Raw genomic sequence first — 14,518 nt, 5'->3', positions numbered from 1 at the left:
ACCAGATTGTGTGCGTTGCTTTTAAGTTGGCCAATAGCTCCAGGAAGATCCTCTGGACTCCCAGGAAGCAGGACTGACCGTGCCTAAGCCACCTCAACAGAGTGCTGGAACCCAGATGCAAGAAAAGCCCATCTCAAAGCCAAGTGTCCGCCGTGGTGCTATTTGCTGAGATGCGAATAGCTGAAACTGCAAAGTGCCACTGAATAGAAGTTGGTCCTTTTCTGTCGCTGATGGTCCCGTTGCAGTGCAGGAGTCCTATAGACGTCCTCACTCTTGTCCCCACAACTGAGGCCCAGGAACACAGGATCTGCAGAGCTGCACAGAAACAGAAGCCAGCCAAAGCCCTTTTCTTCTAACCAAGTTCAGTCTAAGTGAACTTACCTCTTGTTGTGTAACTTCACTTGTTCTCAGTTGAGACTTGTTGTGGTTGCTTCTGTAGAGTTGCTGACAGCTTCTTTACTTCACAAGCCTACCCAGCTTGTTGCCCTACTTTGATTTCTTCTTTTCTACAAAGACTTCTAGAACATTGTGCAACACTTTTTCCTACCTCTGAGAAGTGTCAGCTCACCTAGACTTTTGCCCAATTGACTTTTGGCCTAGCCTGGCTCCCTTAATGACTCTTCTTCCCTCTGACATTGTTTAGTCTTCCTTCCAGGAAGGGGTTAACTAACTTTGCACTGGGGTTTTTTCAAAAGTACTTACCTGCTTTCAGAATATTTGTGAGATCTCTTGTTTTGTCCTAATAACCTTTTTCTTGACATACTCTTATTTCTGATTCTAAATGCAAACAGTTGTATATTAACAGTGTCCTAGTTACTAAAGTCACATGAGGGTGTAGGAAGTGTCTGTGTGCCATCCCAAAAAGGGTACTTGCTGATTTCGAAATATTAAGAGTGTGTTTTGGAGTGTGTTTGTGTGTTACTATGAAATAAATTAATACTTGCTTAATCAAGAAACCTTGTGTGTAAGAGTTTATTTGAATACTTGTCACTGCCAATCTCTGTGTAACTCCCCTATAGCTCACATTGACCCCTCTTGAGATAAGCCTGGCTGCTCAATCACGTTACCAACCTGTGTAGTACAGACTTATACCAAAGGTTGGGCTCCTATTGCCAGGGGGTCAGGGTTGTTGTAGTGCACCCAAAGGGTACTGCTTACAATCTTGCCTAACAAAGGGGAAGGCTGAAAAGGGCTTGTAAGCCGCACCCCCTTTCCATGCAGTCTTGGTATAAAGAGTTAGCTCGTTGGCAGGGGACTGGTTGCCCATCGTGTCTGGACCCTTTTGGGGCTCCTCTTTAATTTTGTAATCCCTGCTGGGATAGTGGTTGGTCTGCTGGAGCTGCGCCAGTGTTGTTAAATATGCCGCACCCTGCAGCATTGAGTTTCTGCCTCCTGTGGCATCTGTGACCAGTAGAGTCATGCTAGTCTCATCTTGCGCCATTGTGTTGACAGTCGCCATGTCCTGCTGCTCTCTACTGCAGCCGTCGCACCGCCACCCCAGCAGATAAGGATGGTATTGGAGAATCCTGGCCACGCTCAGCCACTTTAGAAGGCAGTTGGAGTGTCGGCTCCCTCCCTTGCCTGAAAACTCCTGATCCAAGGCCATGTCACAGCCTGGAGTCACTACTGTGATGCCTGAGGAGTCACGTCACAGGTTAACGGGGACAAGAAGAACATTACTGTGCCCTGCCACACCCCCAAACAGGTGGAGAGCACAGTCTGCAAGGACCGGGTTTGGGAGGGAATCTTTGTCCAACCTTCTTCGGGGGACCCCATTATAACAACTGTGACTGACAAGTTTGTCTGCAGGATATTTCTATGAGGGGATCAGTGGGTAAAGCCCAGAGAAGTCCTTCCACACCACCGTACTGAAACTCAAGGCAGCCGTGCACCACATCAATACAATGGGTGGCGTCAGATTGCTCAAACTTGTGGGTCTGGGTGATTGAGAATCAGGGGACAGTGACATTGTCAAATCTGGCGGGCTGGCTGTTAAGGAGAATTCTCCTTCAATGGCTATTTTCCCTTACCTATAGAGTCCCCCAGCAGCTTTGCTGGATTTGAAGGGTTTGTTTCTTTTTACCTGCTAAGAGTGAGACTCTTTTTCCCACTCTAAGGCATTTTTGCTATGTGTGTTCTAGGCTATTTTGTATTTAATGCCTATGGGATCTTTTCTCAACCCCATAGGAACCATCTTTATGCACATGTGTTACACAGCCCCCTCAGTGCAGTGACACAGGGGCGTCGTAGCGACCCCCAAACATAGACTCCATACCCTGGGATTGACTACTGTCTCCCAGGGCCTGTAAAGTCCCCATTGAATTTACTAGTCCATTTTTATGAACTAAACCAGTACAACCCATCTTACTATGGAGGTACTGGAAGGGGTTAATAGTTTTCCCCCTATGTTCATTTTAGAGAATGTACCCTACAGTACCTCTCTAAAAAGTTTCTGGCTGGTGGCAGTGGTTACTACCAGAAATATTCGACCGCAAATATTTCCCTATGTTATTTTCCCATTGTTCGAGGCTACCACTTTTTCTGACAGCCTCTAACATACCGCCGGTGCATTTTAATATTAACTTTGCTCTGGTAGGTTTTATTTGCCAGAACTTTGATATAACTTCTTTTTCGTGTCTTTCTCTACAATCCTAACCCAGGTCGGGGATCCTTTGTTCGTCCTTTTGGCGGGCTTCTGCCAAGAAGCCCTCCTTTCGGCACCATTGAGTCTGGGGTGGGTCCTTTGTGTGGGAGGGGGAGTAGGACCCCTGGACAGGGTTGCCTCAGCAACTCATGTCGCACTCTATCCTGATAGGCTGGAGGGTCTCCCGCCAAGATGACCACTCCACTCTGTGAGTGACAGCTAGGCTGTATGAATGGGTCTCTTTCTGCATAAAAGCAGGGTCCTGAGGACTGGAAGACCAAGACGTCGCCACTGGAACTATGGAACAGAAGAGGAGAGAAGCCAAAGACACCTGCAACGACTACCACCACCAGTGAAGCCCTGCTGCAGCGTCTCACCACTTTTCTCCACACGACGAGAGGAGATCTTCATCTGCAAGAGCCTTCTTCCCTTGAGCTGGTGGGGCCAACCAGTTTGCACATCGCCTTCCCGAACCTGCTGTGGTCGAATCGCCAGTGCCCTGCACTTTGGAGACCGGATAGCCACGCAGCTATCGACCCGGACAGCAATTAAAAGGAGCGTACCTTTTAAACTTTGTTTGGCAGCACCGCGGCTGGTTTCTTCCCTCAGTAGTGCAGTACCTTCCTCCACGACGAGAGCCTCTCTTCCTCTGCTGGATCCCCCAAACTGCAGGAACTACCAGGAACAACCGCCACCACAGGAGCCACTTCTTCATTTTCAAGGTACATTGTTCCGCCAGGCCGCCCTTTCTTCGAAGTAGTGCTAAAGGTGTTTTAAATCCTTTACCTACCTGTTGGGTTGGCCGCCCCCCTCTCTTAACATTGTCTGTTTGCTTTCTGCATCCACCTTTTCAACATCGTTAACCAAAGACTTGACTGCAGCTACAAGAACATTTTGCTCCTAGGCCCTTGCCCTGTACCACTAACTCTGGCACAGGCCTACTGACTCTGGTCACATTTGTTAAACCTGCCTTCTCAAGATTGAGTCCCAATTCGAACTGTGTGGTGCGACCCTTTCTTATACCTACCCTTCCTTTCCCACTGCATAATCATTGTGAAATGCCATTTTGCTCAGTTTTCATTTGAAGTATTGTATATACTGATGCGCTGTCTTGTTGAACTGGTTCACAACTGATGGGAAGTGGTGCTAGGGTGTATAAGAACCTATTTCTAGATAACTTGTGTTTTTCCTCCCTTGTGAGAAATTGTTAGAGGATCCCTTGTGTGTAGTTGTCACTGTGCCATTTTGCTCAGTTTACACTCTGGTTCACTTGGTCTACAATTTATATAGGGAGTGTGTATATTTTTCTATTTGACTTAATTTAACTTGCTTGATACTTGTGATACATGTACTTTCTTAGTGTATAAAATAAATATATATCTACTTTTTAACTACATAGCTTTGGTCAGTGTTTCCTTGTGCCATAGTACAGTAGGCCTATTGTGTAAACCCTGAATACTGCTCATCTCCCTTTTGAGATAAGTCTGACTGCTCAGCCACAGCTACCAACTAAATCTTTGTGGTACGGACTGATACCAAAGGGGATTTATTGCTCTCACCTGTAGTCCTAATCGTCTGTAGTGCTCCCTAAGGGAACTGCACTGGATTCTGCCTAACACTGGCGGATCCATTGAGTCAGCACTGAGTCTCATAAGAGTAGTAGAATGGGGAGATTATAGAGAAGTTCTCACATTTCCTGTTTGAACTCGTCCATAAGTGGTTGATCTGGGGAGGGCCCCACATGGATATCTTCTGCACCATGGAGTTGCCAGAAGAGTCTCACTCTGTGAGTTTGCTCAGTTTGAGCTGTTGTATGCTTGCCATCGATTTTCACTGATTCTTTTGTGATGAGGAAGTTGAAGCTAAACAGAACAGTGATCCTAATAGTACCATGCTGCAAGGGAGGGAGGATCTGGTACCGAGTCATGCTGGACATCCTGCTGTGCCGCCCTCCTTGGAGGGAAGATCTTCGGACACAGGGCTTCACCCCAATGACACATCTCTGAACCTTCATGCATAGCTTTTGAGAGGTTGAGGTAAAATCTCGGGATTTCTTTTAGATTGTTATTCTTGTGATGCATTTTGGCATTCACACATTCAACAAGTCCATGTATTCTGGTCTCTAGTTCAAAAATGAATGCCGGAAAATAAACCTCAACTCATTATTGTGCCCCTGTCAACACCCTGGTGCAATTCTGGGGTTCCTGTTAACATTGCCAAGTCTGGACTCAACATTGCCATTCTAAAATGCTACCTACCGGCACATTTTTCTTTCCAGATGAAATAAATTTCAGCTGCGGATTACCAACTCTTTTAAAAAAAGAAATGATTTATTTTTTAAGATCTTAAAGAGGGCAAAGGCATCTCAGAGCAAACCATCCCCAAGTGGATGTGGATCGTACCCTCCATCAAGACATACTATGAGACGGCCATCAAGGTGGTTCCGGAAAGGCATTCATCCCGCTGCTACAGGGGGTTGGGCAGACTCCTCGGCTTTACGGAGGGACATTCCCATTTTGGACATCTCTCTGATGGCAACTTTGTCTTCTCTCCATATCACCACCAAGCAATACAGCTTGGATCTCTTAGCTGGCGAGGATGCCGGGACGGGTAGGTTGGTACTACAAACGTTCCTATTGTAGCTTCAGTCTCACCTTTCTCCCTCCTCCTCTGACGTAGACCACAGCTTTGGGAATCTTGGAGAAGGTAAGGAATCTCGAGGATGAATGTATCTATTGGCAGAACACATTCCTTACCGTCGTAATATTCTTTCTGCTGGAGACTACGATTACGCTCCTCATCTCCCTCCTGCCTATCCCGCTAAACTGAAAAATCTCAAATTGGAATTTTTGCGAAATGGCTGTAATACCTGCTTTTCTTAGTGTTGCATGGGTCAAAAGAATGAACTTAAAGAAAAATGGTGCTGGCAGCTTTGAATAGAAGTAAGTATGACATCACTTTCAGCTCGACACTGCTGAAGAGAGGTGATAAAACCAACCCTGGAGCCGTATGGTGCCAACTGGTGGTGGTTGAATACTTTCCAGAGCAGACTGTTGGGGGTATATATTCAGAATTTGAGAAATAAGTGATGTGTATCTCGAAAAAAGAACATTTTGGAAGTTAAGTAATTTATTCTTTTACACTGATGCAAAGACATAGATGTTTTGGACTGATATAAAGACATGGAACTATGTGTGTGCTAGTGATATGTAATAATCTTCCTGTCTCAATCAACTGCAGATTTTCCAGAAGTGCTGCCTGGTCCAGAGGATACTGGATGCCTGGGAAACAAACGACCGAATACAGTAAGTACTTTCTAATTGTGATTGTTTTTTTCTGCATTACTTTACCAATAAAAGCTAGTAGTGTTTCTGTGGTACTTGTTATTTTCTAGCCAACTGGGATGTAGATCGGCACAGCTTCATTTTAGGTCTGGTGAGAGAGAGGGTCCATGCTTTTGAGGATGTTCTCAACATTGGATAAACTGTGGCTAGTAGTTTGATTACTGGAAAACAAATGGAGCTTGCATTAGGATGTTTTCAACAATCACAAAAGGGTAAACCTAGTTTCTTTAGCATAAACTGCGAATAGGCTCAACCTCTGCATGCATACGAAATAGACTACATAATTTGAACATGAAACGTCTAAATCCAAAGAAAGTTAAACACTGGGTAAGAGTTGGTCTGTGCATACATACTTTACTTGCCTCATGTATTATTCATATCATTCTTTAAAGGCAACCTGAAATAGTGGTAATGTTCATTGGCAGAAGAGTCGTTATTAAATAATTGAAAATGAATTTCCATTCCCAAATGAAAATGTGATGGGGAAGGGTGTTAATGAGATTTAGAAATGTTATGGGTTAAGCACCTAATTTTAATTCCCTTAATGTTAATCCATTTTGCACCTGGATTAAGTGTGTGAATGGGATCAGTTTATCAATACTGCTTCATTTCAGGATCATATGTAACTGTTTCAGTTGTTTGCTTGCAGGGCAGAAGGTGGGATGAGGCGAGGAAATATGGGTCATCTCACTCGGATCGCTAATGCTGTGGTACAGAACACGGAAAAGGGCCCCATGCAGACCCAGATATGTGAATTCATGAAAGGTACTCCATGTAGAGCTTTATTCTACTCTTCGGTCTTCATTACATTTTTTAATCTTTGTTGAATGTGTATCTTTTTTTATTTTGTTTGCATTCGTTTATCAACAGAAAAAGTTTACAAATTACATTTCAACTATTCCATCTCACATGGGTCATATTTTATAGTCTCAATGGCATACACCAAGTCACAGAAAGGTCAATTCTCGTTACTTCAAAGGATTCCATTGCTGGTTGTCTGTTACTAGGTCCCTGTTCAGAAAGTTAACTGACCAGACTCGAGAGACCATATTGCTGTTTGTCAAGGCGCCCCACCATTCCTCCGGAAACAGTGGTGGGAGAGCCCGGATCAATGAACCAAAATATAGGGTTCTAACCTTGGTCAGCCCTGGCCAAAACAGCAGCAGGTGCTTCTCCAAGGAAAATCGACAGACTTGTGTTTTTTGCTTTTCATGGAGACCTTGAGGCAGTTACTTGGTTGGAAGCAAGTTCAGCCTAATCCGTAGACATTGGTTTCGAAGTTGTTTGTTTGGGTATGTCCCCAGATATTTCGGGAAGGTTCCCAACTTTTTTTCTTCATGATCCATCTGCCGATACAATTTGTATGATGAAGCTTTTTCATGGGTTATGATCCAATCAAGCTCGTACAGTTTTGTTTTTACTCTGCATGGGTTAGTTAATAGGTCCTATGTAGTACAGCCAATATGCTTCAAATTGACATGGTTGGCGTCCACCCAGTGCTTCAATGGGCCGTTGGTGCATTTCCCCATTTCGTTGTGTATAAGCGAAAAGAGTACCAGCCTCAAGGCGCCGAGACATTTCCCATATAATGTCAGTCTCTTCCATTCCATTGTTGCCATTAGAGTACCTAGTTCTCTTCGTCGAATACACATAGGAAATGAACTGGGGCGTCCCAAAACTTTCGTCCAAAATGCACCTTTGAGCTTGAGCCATTGCTCATCCGGGACTTTCAAAATTGTCTCTGCACCACAAGTGAGGGTTGGAACAACTTTTTATTTTAAAAAGGTCTAAAACCGGCACCATTGTGAAGCGTCAATATTTCATATTTACTCTGGTGGCTTGGCTTAACAGAGCTTTGGTCTTACTACGGAGGAAATCCACTGTCATAGTTTCGACGTTGCTGTTGATCATGGTTCACAAATATTTAAATGCTGACACCTGTTCAATCTTTGTTTGGCCGAGGTCCCATTCGAAGATGCTATGTGGAGTTTCCTTCCGTAGTTCTGTCTAGAACCAAGATCTTTGTTTTCTCTGTGTAAATCTGGAGATCATTTTCCTCTACATATTTCCTTAGTTGGTCTAGCTGCCACTGAAGACCCACTGTCGTTTGTTCTATTAAGACTAGGTTTTCCGAGTAGAGGATTCCTCTAATATGAAATCCGCCAAAGCGAGGAGGAAAACTTCTCAATGTGTCGAGTGTTAAGCCAATATCTGAAAAAGAAATGACAAAGTTCCAGTGCCAGCGGGCATCCCGGCTTTAGTCCTCTAGATGTTCAAATTTCTGCCGACATTAGACCAGATTGATTTAATCGTATTATCAATGTGGTATTTGAATGAAGAGCCAACAGGGGGTCCAAGATGGACGTTGGGCAGTTCAGTCTTTGCAGTTTTTCCCACAGACATTTCTGGTCTACTTGATCGCAAGCCTGGACAAGATCGACGAAAGCCAAGCAGATACTTGTCTTGCTTTCCCCTGCCCTTCCCCTTAGTATACTTAGAATCAAGATGTTATATCCAGTTCCAATTCCTCTCCTTAAGCCTGTTTGAAAAGGGTTGCTACATCCCCTTGTCTACAACCATTTAGTCTGGTCAAGAGGAGAGAACAGAAGATCTTACCGATTACATCAAGAGGGGCGATTGGGAGATAGTTCTTACGGTCTTCCCTGTCGCCCCTCTTGAAGATCGGAACCACTCTTGCTTGCCTCCAGGAGACTGGGATGGTATAGGTGTTGGTTATTCGTTCAAAGAGAAGTTTGAGAAACCTGGCCCATTCCTCCGGATGTTCTTTAAACATTGGGTTGGTCAGGCCGTCTGAGCCAGTAGCATGGGAGCCTGACAGTTTCTGCAGCTTCGTCATTGTGTGGTCCAGGTCATGTGGGACGTCCAAATAAGATGCTTTCTCATAAGTCTCGTAGGTAGTTGGATTCCACTTCTCTTCAAATAATTTACTAAAGTGAAAGATCCAGGCTTACTCCGGGACATTATTGGTTTGAGATAGCCTTGCATTCCCTGAACAAGTTTATAAGGGACCAAATACCTCTCGCTCGTCTCCGACTAATAGTCTGAGTCCTGTTAGAGTTTTTGTCTGTGGGCACGTTACCAGTTTTTATACTCCATGGCAGCTGTTTTTGCTTTGAGGATGTCCTCTAGGGTGGTATCTGGTGAATTCATTGAGGGACTTTTCATCTAATTACTTTCCATCGAAAAAATATGCATCGGGTATAGTCCACCTTAGAAACTGCTTCCAATGAGACGCCCTCCTGATGGTTGTCAGAACATTTCTCCATACGCTTCCTGATTGCTGTTTTTGGCATCCTTAATCTCCTTCCTCCATTACAGTCCTCTACAAGTTGTGCCCATTTGTGGACAGGCCCTGGGTCGTCTGCTTCCCAAGACATTTCCAAGAGATTGTGAACACTATGGTTTGTAGCAATTTTGAATGGACTGCAGGCAGGAAAGCTCCCTAGACTATGATGTAATCGAGGACAGCTTTTTTCCATCTCTTGCACAGGTCATATGTGGTGGAATATCACCCACCATGTGGCCATTTAAAAGTGCAATTCCCTTTCTGCTATTAGTTTTCCAAGCCGATCCTCTTAAGGCTGAAGGGTTTTAGTTAAGATAACCAACAGAGGTACCAAGCCCCCACATACCAGTTGCATTTAGGTTACCACATAGGATGATGATGATTGTGGCTTCATGACGAATATAGGCGTCATCAATCAACCTGTCTGCAAGGTTCAAAAAGGCTTTGGTCGTAATTTCAATTGGATTCCAGTGTAAATTTATAAAAGCCAGGTGCAGCCCCTTCGCCTTGCATGGTTCCACCATCGGAGGTGTCCAGTCACTGATGATTTCCTGCACAAACAAGTTTGAAAAAACCAGCTTGGTTACTTTCAGGCCTGTTCCTGTTCTAACGGCGGTCAAGAGACCCGAGAAGGGTCTTCTCTTCGCCCCCTTCGCAGCCGGGCTTAGAAATAGTTTGAATCCATCAAAACATGATTTTTTCATCAGCCGGGCCTCCTGTAAACAAAAGAGGCCGTAATCGCCTGAGTTGATGTCACTCTTTGACGTAACATGTTTAAAACCTCTCGTGTTCCATGATGCCGTCTTCAGCCGCCTTGTGGATTCCCCTTCGGGCAGCTATGAGCTCTTCTTGCCTGCCAGAGCCCTCGATAGCCAGATAGCCATGACCATGAATAGCTATCAAGATTATTTGCCACATTTGACAAGGCCACTGAGATCTCTTTTCTTCTTCAAAGCATTTTTGTCCTGGATATTGATGCTAAAGTTCGTCCTCTCGGCCCAGGAGGTGCGATACGTTACCCTTTTCAGTTTGGGAGATGTATCCTGTTGGTGTTGGGTTTCCGATATTCTTTATCTCATGGTCTATAGACTTCACAATTTTAAGCCCCATTTCTGTTGGTCGGCCTCCCCCCCTGAGCTGTTCTTTTGTGTGGTTTGTCCTCTTATCATGGTCCTTGTACTCCTCAGGTAATGAACCATTTCCCACAGTTGTTGTTGGGACATCCCCAGTTGTTTCTTTTACCAGAGTAATATCAACATTCAGCATTAGGAAACGCTCTGCTGCTTCTAATAGCATTCCCTTGGCAACTGGTGATGGTATATGTAAGTAGACGCAGTCCGTGCAAATTACATCCACAAATTCAGTTATCTTCAGACCAGAAGATAAGACTTGGCGGAGGTTTGGTATAAAGAGCAATAGGTCCATAATTCTCTTTCTGTTCATTATGAGGTTGTCGCCCTGATCCACTATTCTGTCCAATTTCACTAAATGGTTTGATTTTACCATACCCGAGCCTGCTTGTGAGCGATTGACTGGCTCAGTGACCCTCCCCTTCAGAGCAGACTCTGTTTTTCTTCAGCATGGGGTCTGGCATGGATTCACATGCTCGTGAATATTCCCCTTCGTCGGGCTGGGAATCCTCGGTAAAGAAAAAATCAGTATCAGTTTAGTTTCTGATCTGTCTTTCTCAGTAGTAACCAATCACTGGTCTCTGGGTCATACTGCCCCCAGCCAATGACTGCCCTCTCACTAAGCCCAGCCTCTGGCAGCCATCCTCAGATTTTTTACTGCACGCTCAAGTGTTGGGAGTCCTCATGTTTAGCTCTCGAGCTTTTGCTGCGTTTGCGCGCTTTTTCAAAGAGAATTTCTAATTTTTCGGTCAAATAGAGCCTCAAGGTCCACCGTCTCTACATCCGATTAACAGGGATCTGTGTCGGATTTTCCTACGCCCCTCAAGGGCGAAGATTTCGTCGAGTTACGCTTCTTGGAGGAGTCCAGAAGTTTCTGCAGCCTACCCGAACATGGCCCACGAGAAAGGAAGCGCGACGCCTGGAAAGCTGTTCAGGGTTTGCTCTGGATGCCAACTGCAGAATGTGTTCAAGGAGGACGAGCACTCGAAATGTCTCTACTGCCTTCATGAGGACAAAACGCACGTGGAGAAGGACTGCGTTTTGCAGACACATGTCGGAACGGACCATCAGGGACCGGCACCTTCGTCTCTCCAACTGGCTGGAAGGAAAGAGCCCGTCAGGTGTGAAGAAGAAGTCAGAGCTGTCTTCTAATTCCTGTGAGGGTGCCCTGGCGACAGGGGCTCAACAGAAGGCAAAGCACCACGAGTCCGCAGGCACCGGGAGCGCCGAATGGTCGGGCTCCTCGGCTGCAAGGCAGGGCGCACCCTCTCCAGCGCCATCAACCACGAGCCAACGCTCTGGCTCAGGGAAGAGGAAGGCCGAGAACCCGGCGAAGCTTCTGGAGAGGCCCCGGTCGAGCTCGAAGGATCCGGCTGAGGGGGAGCGAGGCGGTGACCCTCCCCCCAAGGTGAAGGCCACAGGCCCACACAAGGTGGTAAAGGCCTTGATTCACCCGGCCAAGGCCTCTATCGAGGAAGTCGCAGCGGCCCTGGCGCAGCCTGTGGAGGCTACATCAGTGGAGGCGACCTCAGGGCCCAGAGTCTCCCTGCCTCCGCGGAGGGAAGCCTCTTTCAGACCCATCGAAAAGACCCCCGTGAAGACCCTGGCGGAAAAAGAGGGGGGGGTGATGGCCATTGTGGACACAGATACAGCATCCGAGGAGGAGCTGGTAGAAGTCTTAGAGGGCCTTGACAAGGGCGTCGAAGAGGCCCGTTCCCACGGGAGGGATCCCGACAAAGGTGACGACGAGGGCGACAGTGGCACCGCCGAGGGTCATAGTCATCCGTTGCTCCCGTTGCTTCCGGAGTCGCAGGATAACTCGGCGGCCATTTTGTTGGCGATACAATCCTTCTGTTCGGAGATGAGGACGAGATTGCCCTTACCACCGACGGAGGATCCGGAACCAGGCTCGACGGAGGAGCCAGAGCCAGGCCCGGCGGGAAGCCCCCCGAACAAGTGAAGACAGATCCATCCAGCCCTGCCTTTTCAGCCCTCACGGCCTGCTCACCTTGGCCCACGTCCCCCGTCCCTGGGGATGACACCGGAACGGACACGGCCACGACGGGTACCGACGGCGGCGGCGGTGATGACGGGATGGAGCTCCCATAGCCCCCAGCGCGGGCCTCCCCGCCTGATGAGATAGGATCTTTCCATGCAATGATCGCCAGGGCACCCAAGCTTTTTCAGCTCTGCCCCGAAAAGAAGGAAGGTTTCCTTTAGCAAAGGCGCAAGGCCAAGAGGAAAACAGTCCTTGCCGTGCCTCTGCTGGATGACATCTGGGACGAGGGTCTCACCCTTCTCAAGAACCTGTCTACAACGCCTGCCAAGAGGGATCGGTACGAGAAGAAGAACCGGGTCCCCAACGCGGCCCCTTTGTGCCTTAGGGCACAACTGACCCCTGACTCGGTTGTCTCAGCGGCGGGCAAGAAGAAAGCAGGGGGGGCATCTGCCTCAACGTCAACTTCCCCGCCGGACGGCGAAGGAAAGAAGCTGGATGCAATGGGACAACGAGTTATCTCGTCGGCGGCAACAAGGATTAAGGCGGCCAACACCCTCGCGATCGTGGCCCGCTATGACAAGGAGTTATGGTACAAGATAGCTCCCCTGTTGGACTTCCTACCGGACGAAAAGAGGGCCGAGGCCCTGGAGATCTTGCAAGAAGGCGAAGTGGCGTCGGACCATGCCATTACGGTGGCAACGGACATTGCCGACACCGGTTTCCGCCAGCTAGGAAACAGCATTTGCCTTAGACAACGAGGGTGGCTCAAGGCGACGGATTTCCGCCAGGATGTACAAGCCAATGTTTTGGACATGCCGTTCGACGGGAACAATCTGTTTGGGAAAACAGTGGATGAGTCCCTCCAAGCCATCAAGGCGGACACGGAGACAGCTAAGGCCCTAGGAGTTCTCCGGCAACGAAGGTCGTCCTTTCGGAGCACCGGGGGCAAGCAGGGTGCCTCCAAGGGATTTGGCGGTGACTCCTCTACGTACCGCCAAGCGGCCCGCTCTTCAGCGCCGGAAGCCTATAGAGGATGAGGCAACTCGGGTGGACCCCGCCGTCGTCGCCAGGTAGGCCAAGGCGGCAAGGCGTCCTCCAAGCAAGATTGAACCGACAGCGGTGTCGGGCCCCCACCGAAGCACCCCTGTGGGAGGCCGGCTGGCGAAGTTCATTAGCGTGTGGGAGTCCATCTCCACCGACAGTTGGGTGATGCACGCCCTGGCCCAGCGGCACGCCCTCGAATTTCTAAAAAAGTGCCCCCGCATTCCACCCATGGCCAGGAAGGAAAATCACGTCCCCCAACTGCTATTGGAGGTAAGGGCTATGCTCAAAGGTGCCATCGAACTCGTCCCGAAGAGGCTCCGGGGATCCGGAGTATACTCAAGGTACTTCCTCATGAAAAAGAAGACGGGAGGATGGCGCCCCATCCTGGACCTGTGACGACTGAACAAGTACATCAAGGCACAGAAGTTCCGGATGGTCACCCTCCAGCACGTGCTGGGACAGCTGGAGGAGGGCGATTTCCTGTCGTCTTTGGATTTGGAGGATGCGTACTTCCACATCCCCATTCTAAAAGGACACCGAAAAGGTCCTCAGGTTCGTGGTCCAAGGACGGCACTACCAGTTCAAGGCCCTCCCGTTCGGATTGAAGTCGGCACCCGGGGTATTCACCAAGTCTCTCGCACCGGTGGCGGCGCGGCTGCGCCTGCAGGGCATCCACGTCTACCCCTACCTGGACTACTGGCTCATCTGAGCAAGGACAAGGGAGCTCCCTGTAGATCACACAGCAAAGACCGTCCAGCTGCTCACGGACCTGGGATTCTCCATCAACTTTCCCAAATCCCACCTGGTCCCATCGCAAGTCGCACTGTTTCTGGGAGCCAAGCTCGACACAGTGGCGCATCTGGCCTTGCCGTCGGAGGAAAGGACAAAGGCCATCCTGGGCAAGGTGCAGTGTCTGCTGGCCACGAACTTGGCCAGGGTGAGGTCCATCAAGTCCCTCCTCGGGATGATGTCCTCCTGCATATATCTCGTGCGCCTGTGCAGGCTTCGGATGCGCCCTCTGCAAGAGTTCCTCGACGCCCGCTGGATCCA

The 14,518-nt window shown here is 48.1% G+C and overlaps 1 protein-coding gene across 8 annotated transcripts in view; it reads left to right on the top strand.

Moving 5' to 3' along the window:
* PPP6R2 (protein phosphatase 6 regulatory subunit 2) overlaps positions 1–14,518 on the top strand; it is a 2,012,581-nt gene that overhangs the window by 1,183,716 nt on the left and 814,347 nt on the right. For all 8 annotated transcript variants that reach the window (XR_011281892.1, XM_069629515.1, XM_069629514.1 and 5 more), the window contains 2 exons: positions 5,885–5,949; positions 6,638–6,753. Coding sequence is in view for 7 of the 8 variants with exons in the window: in XM_069629515.1 (XP_069485616.1) it covers positions 5,885–5,949; positions 6,638–6,753 (181 nt within the window). In the remaining variant the exon portion in view is untranslated. The remainder of the gene's footprint in view (positions 1–5,884; positions 5,950–6,637; positions 6,754–14,518) is intronic.

The sequence above is a fragment of the Ambystoma mexicanum genome, chromosome 12 (assembly GCF_040938575.1).
Source record: "Ambystoma mexicanum isolate Mex_15411 chromosome 12, UKY_AmexF1_1, whole genome shotgun sequence".
NCBI lineage: Eukaryota > Metazoa > Chordata > Amphibia > Caudata > Ambystomatidae > Ambystoma > Ambystoma mexicanum.
This window is presented reverse-complemented; position numbering and strand designations above follow the sequence as displayed.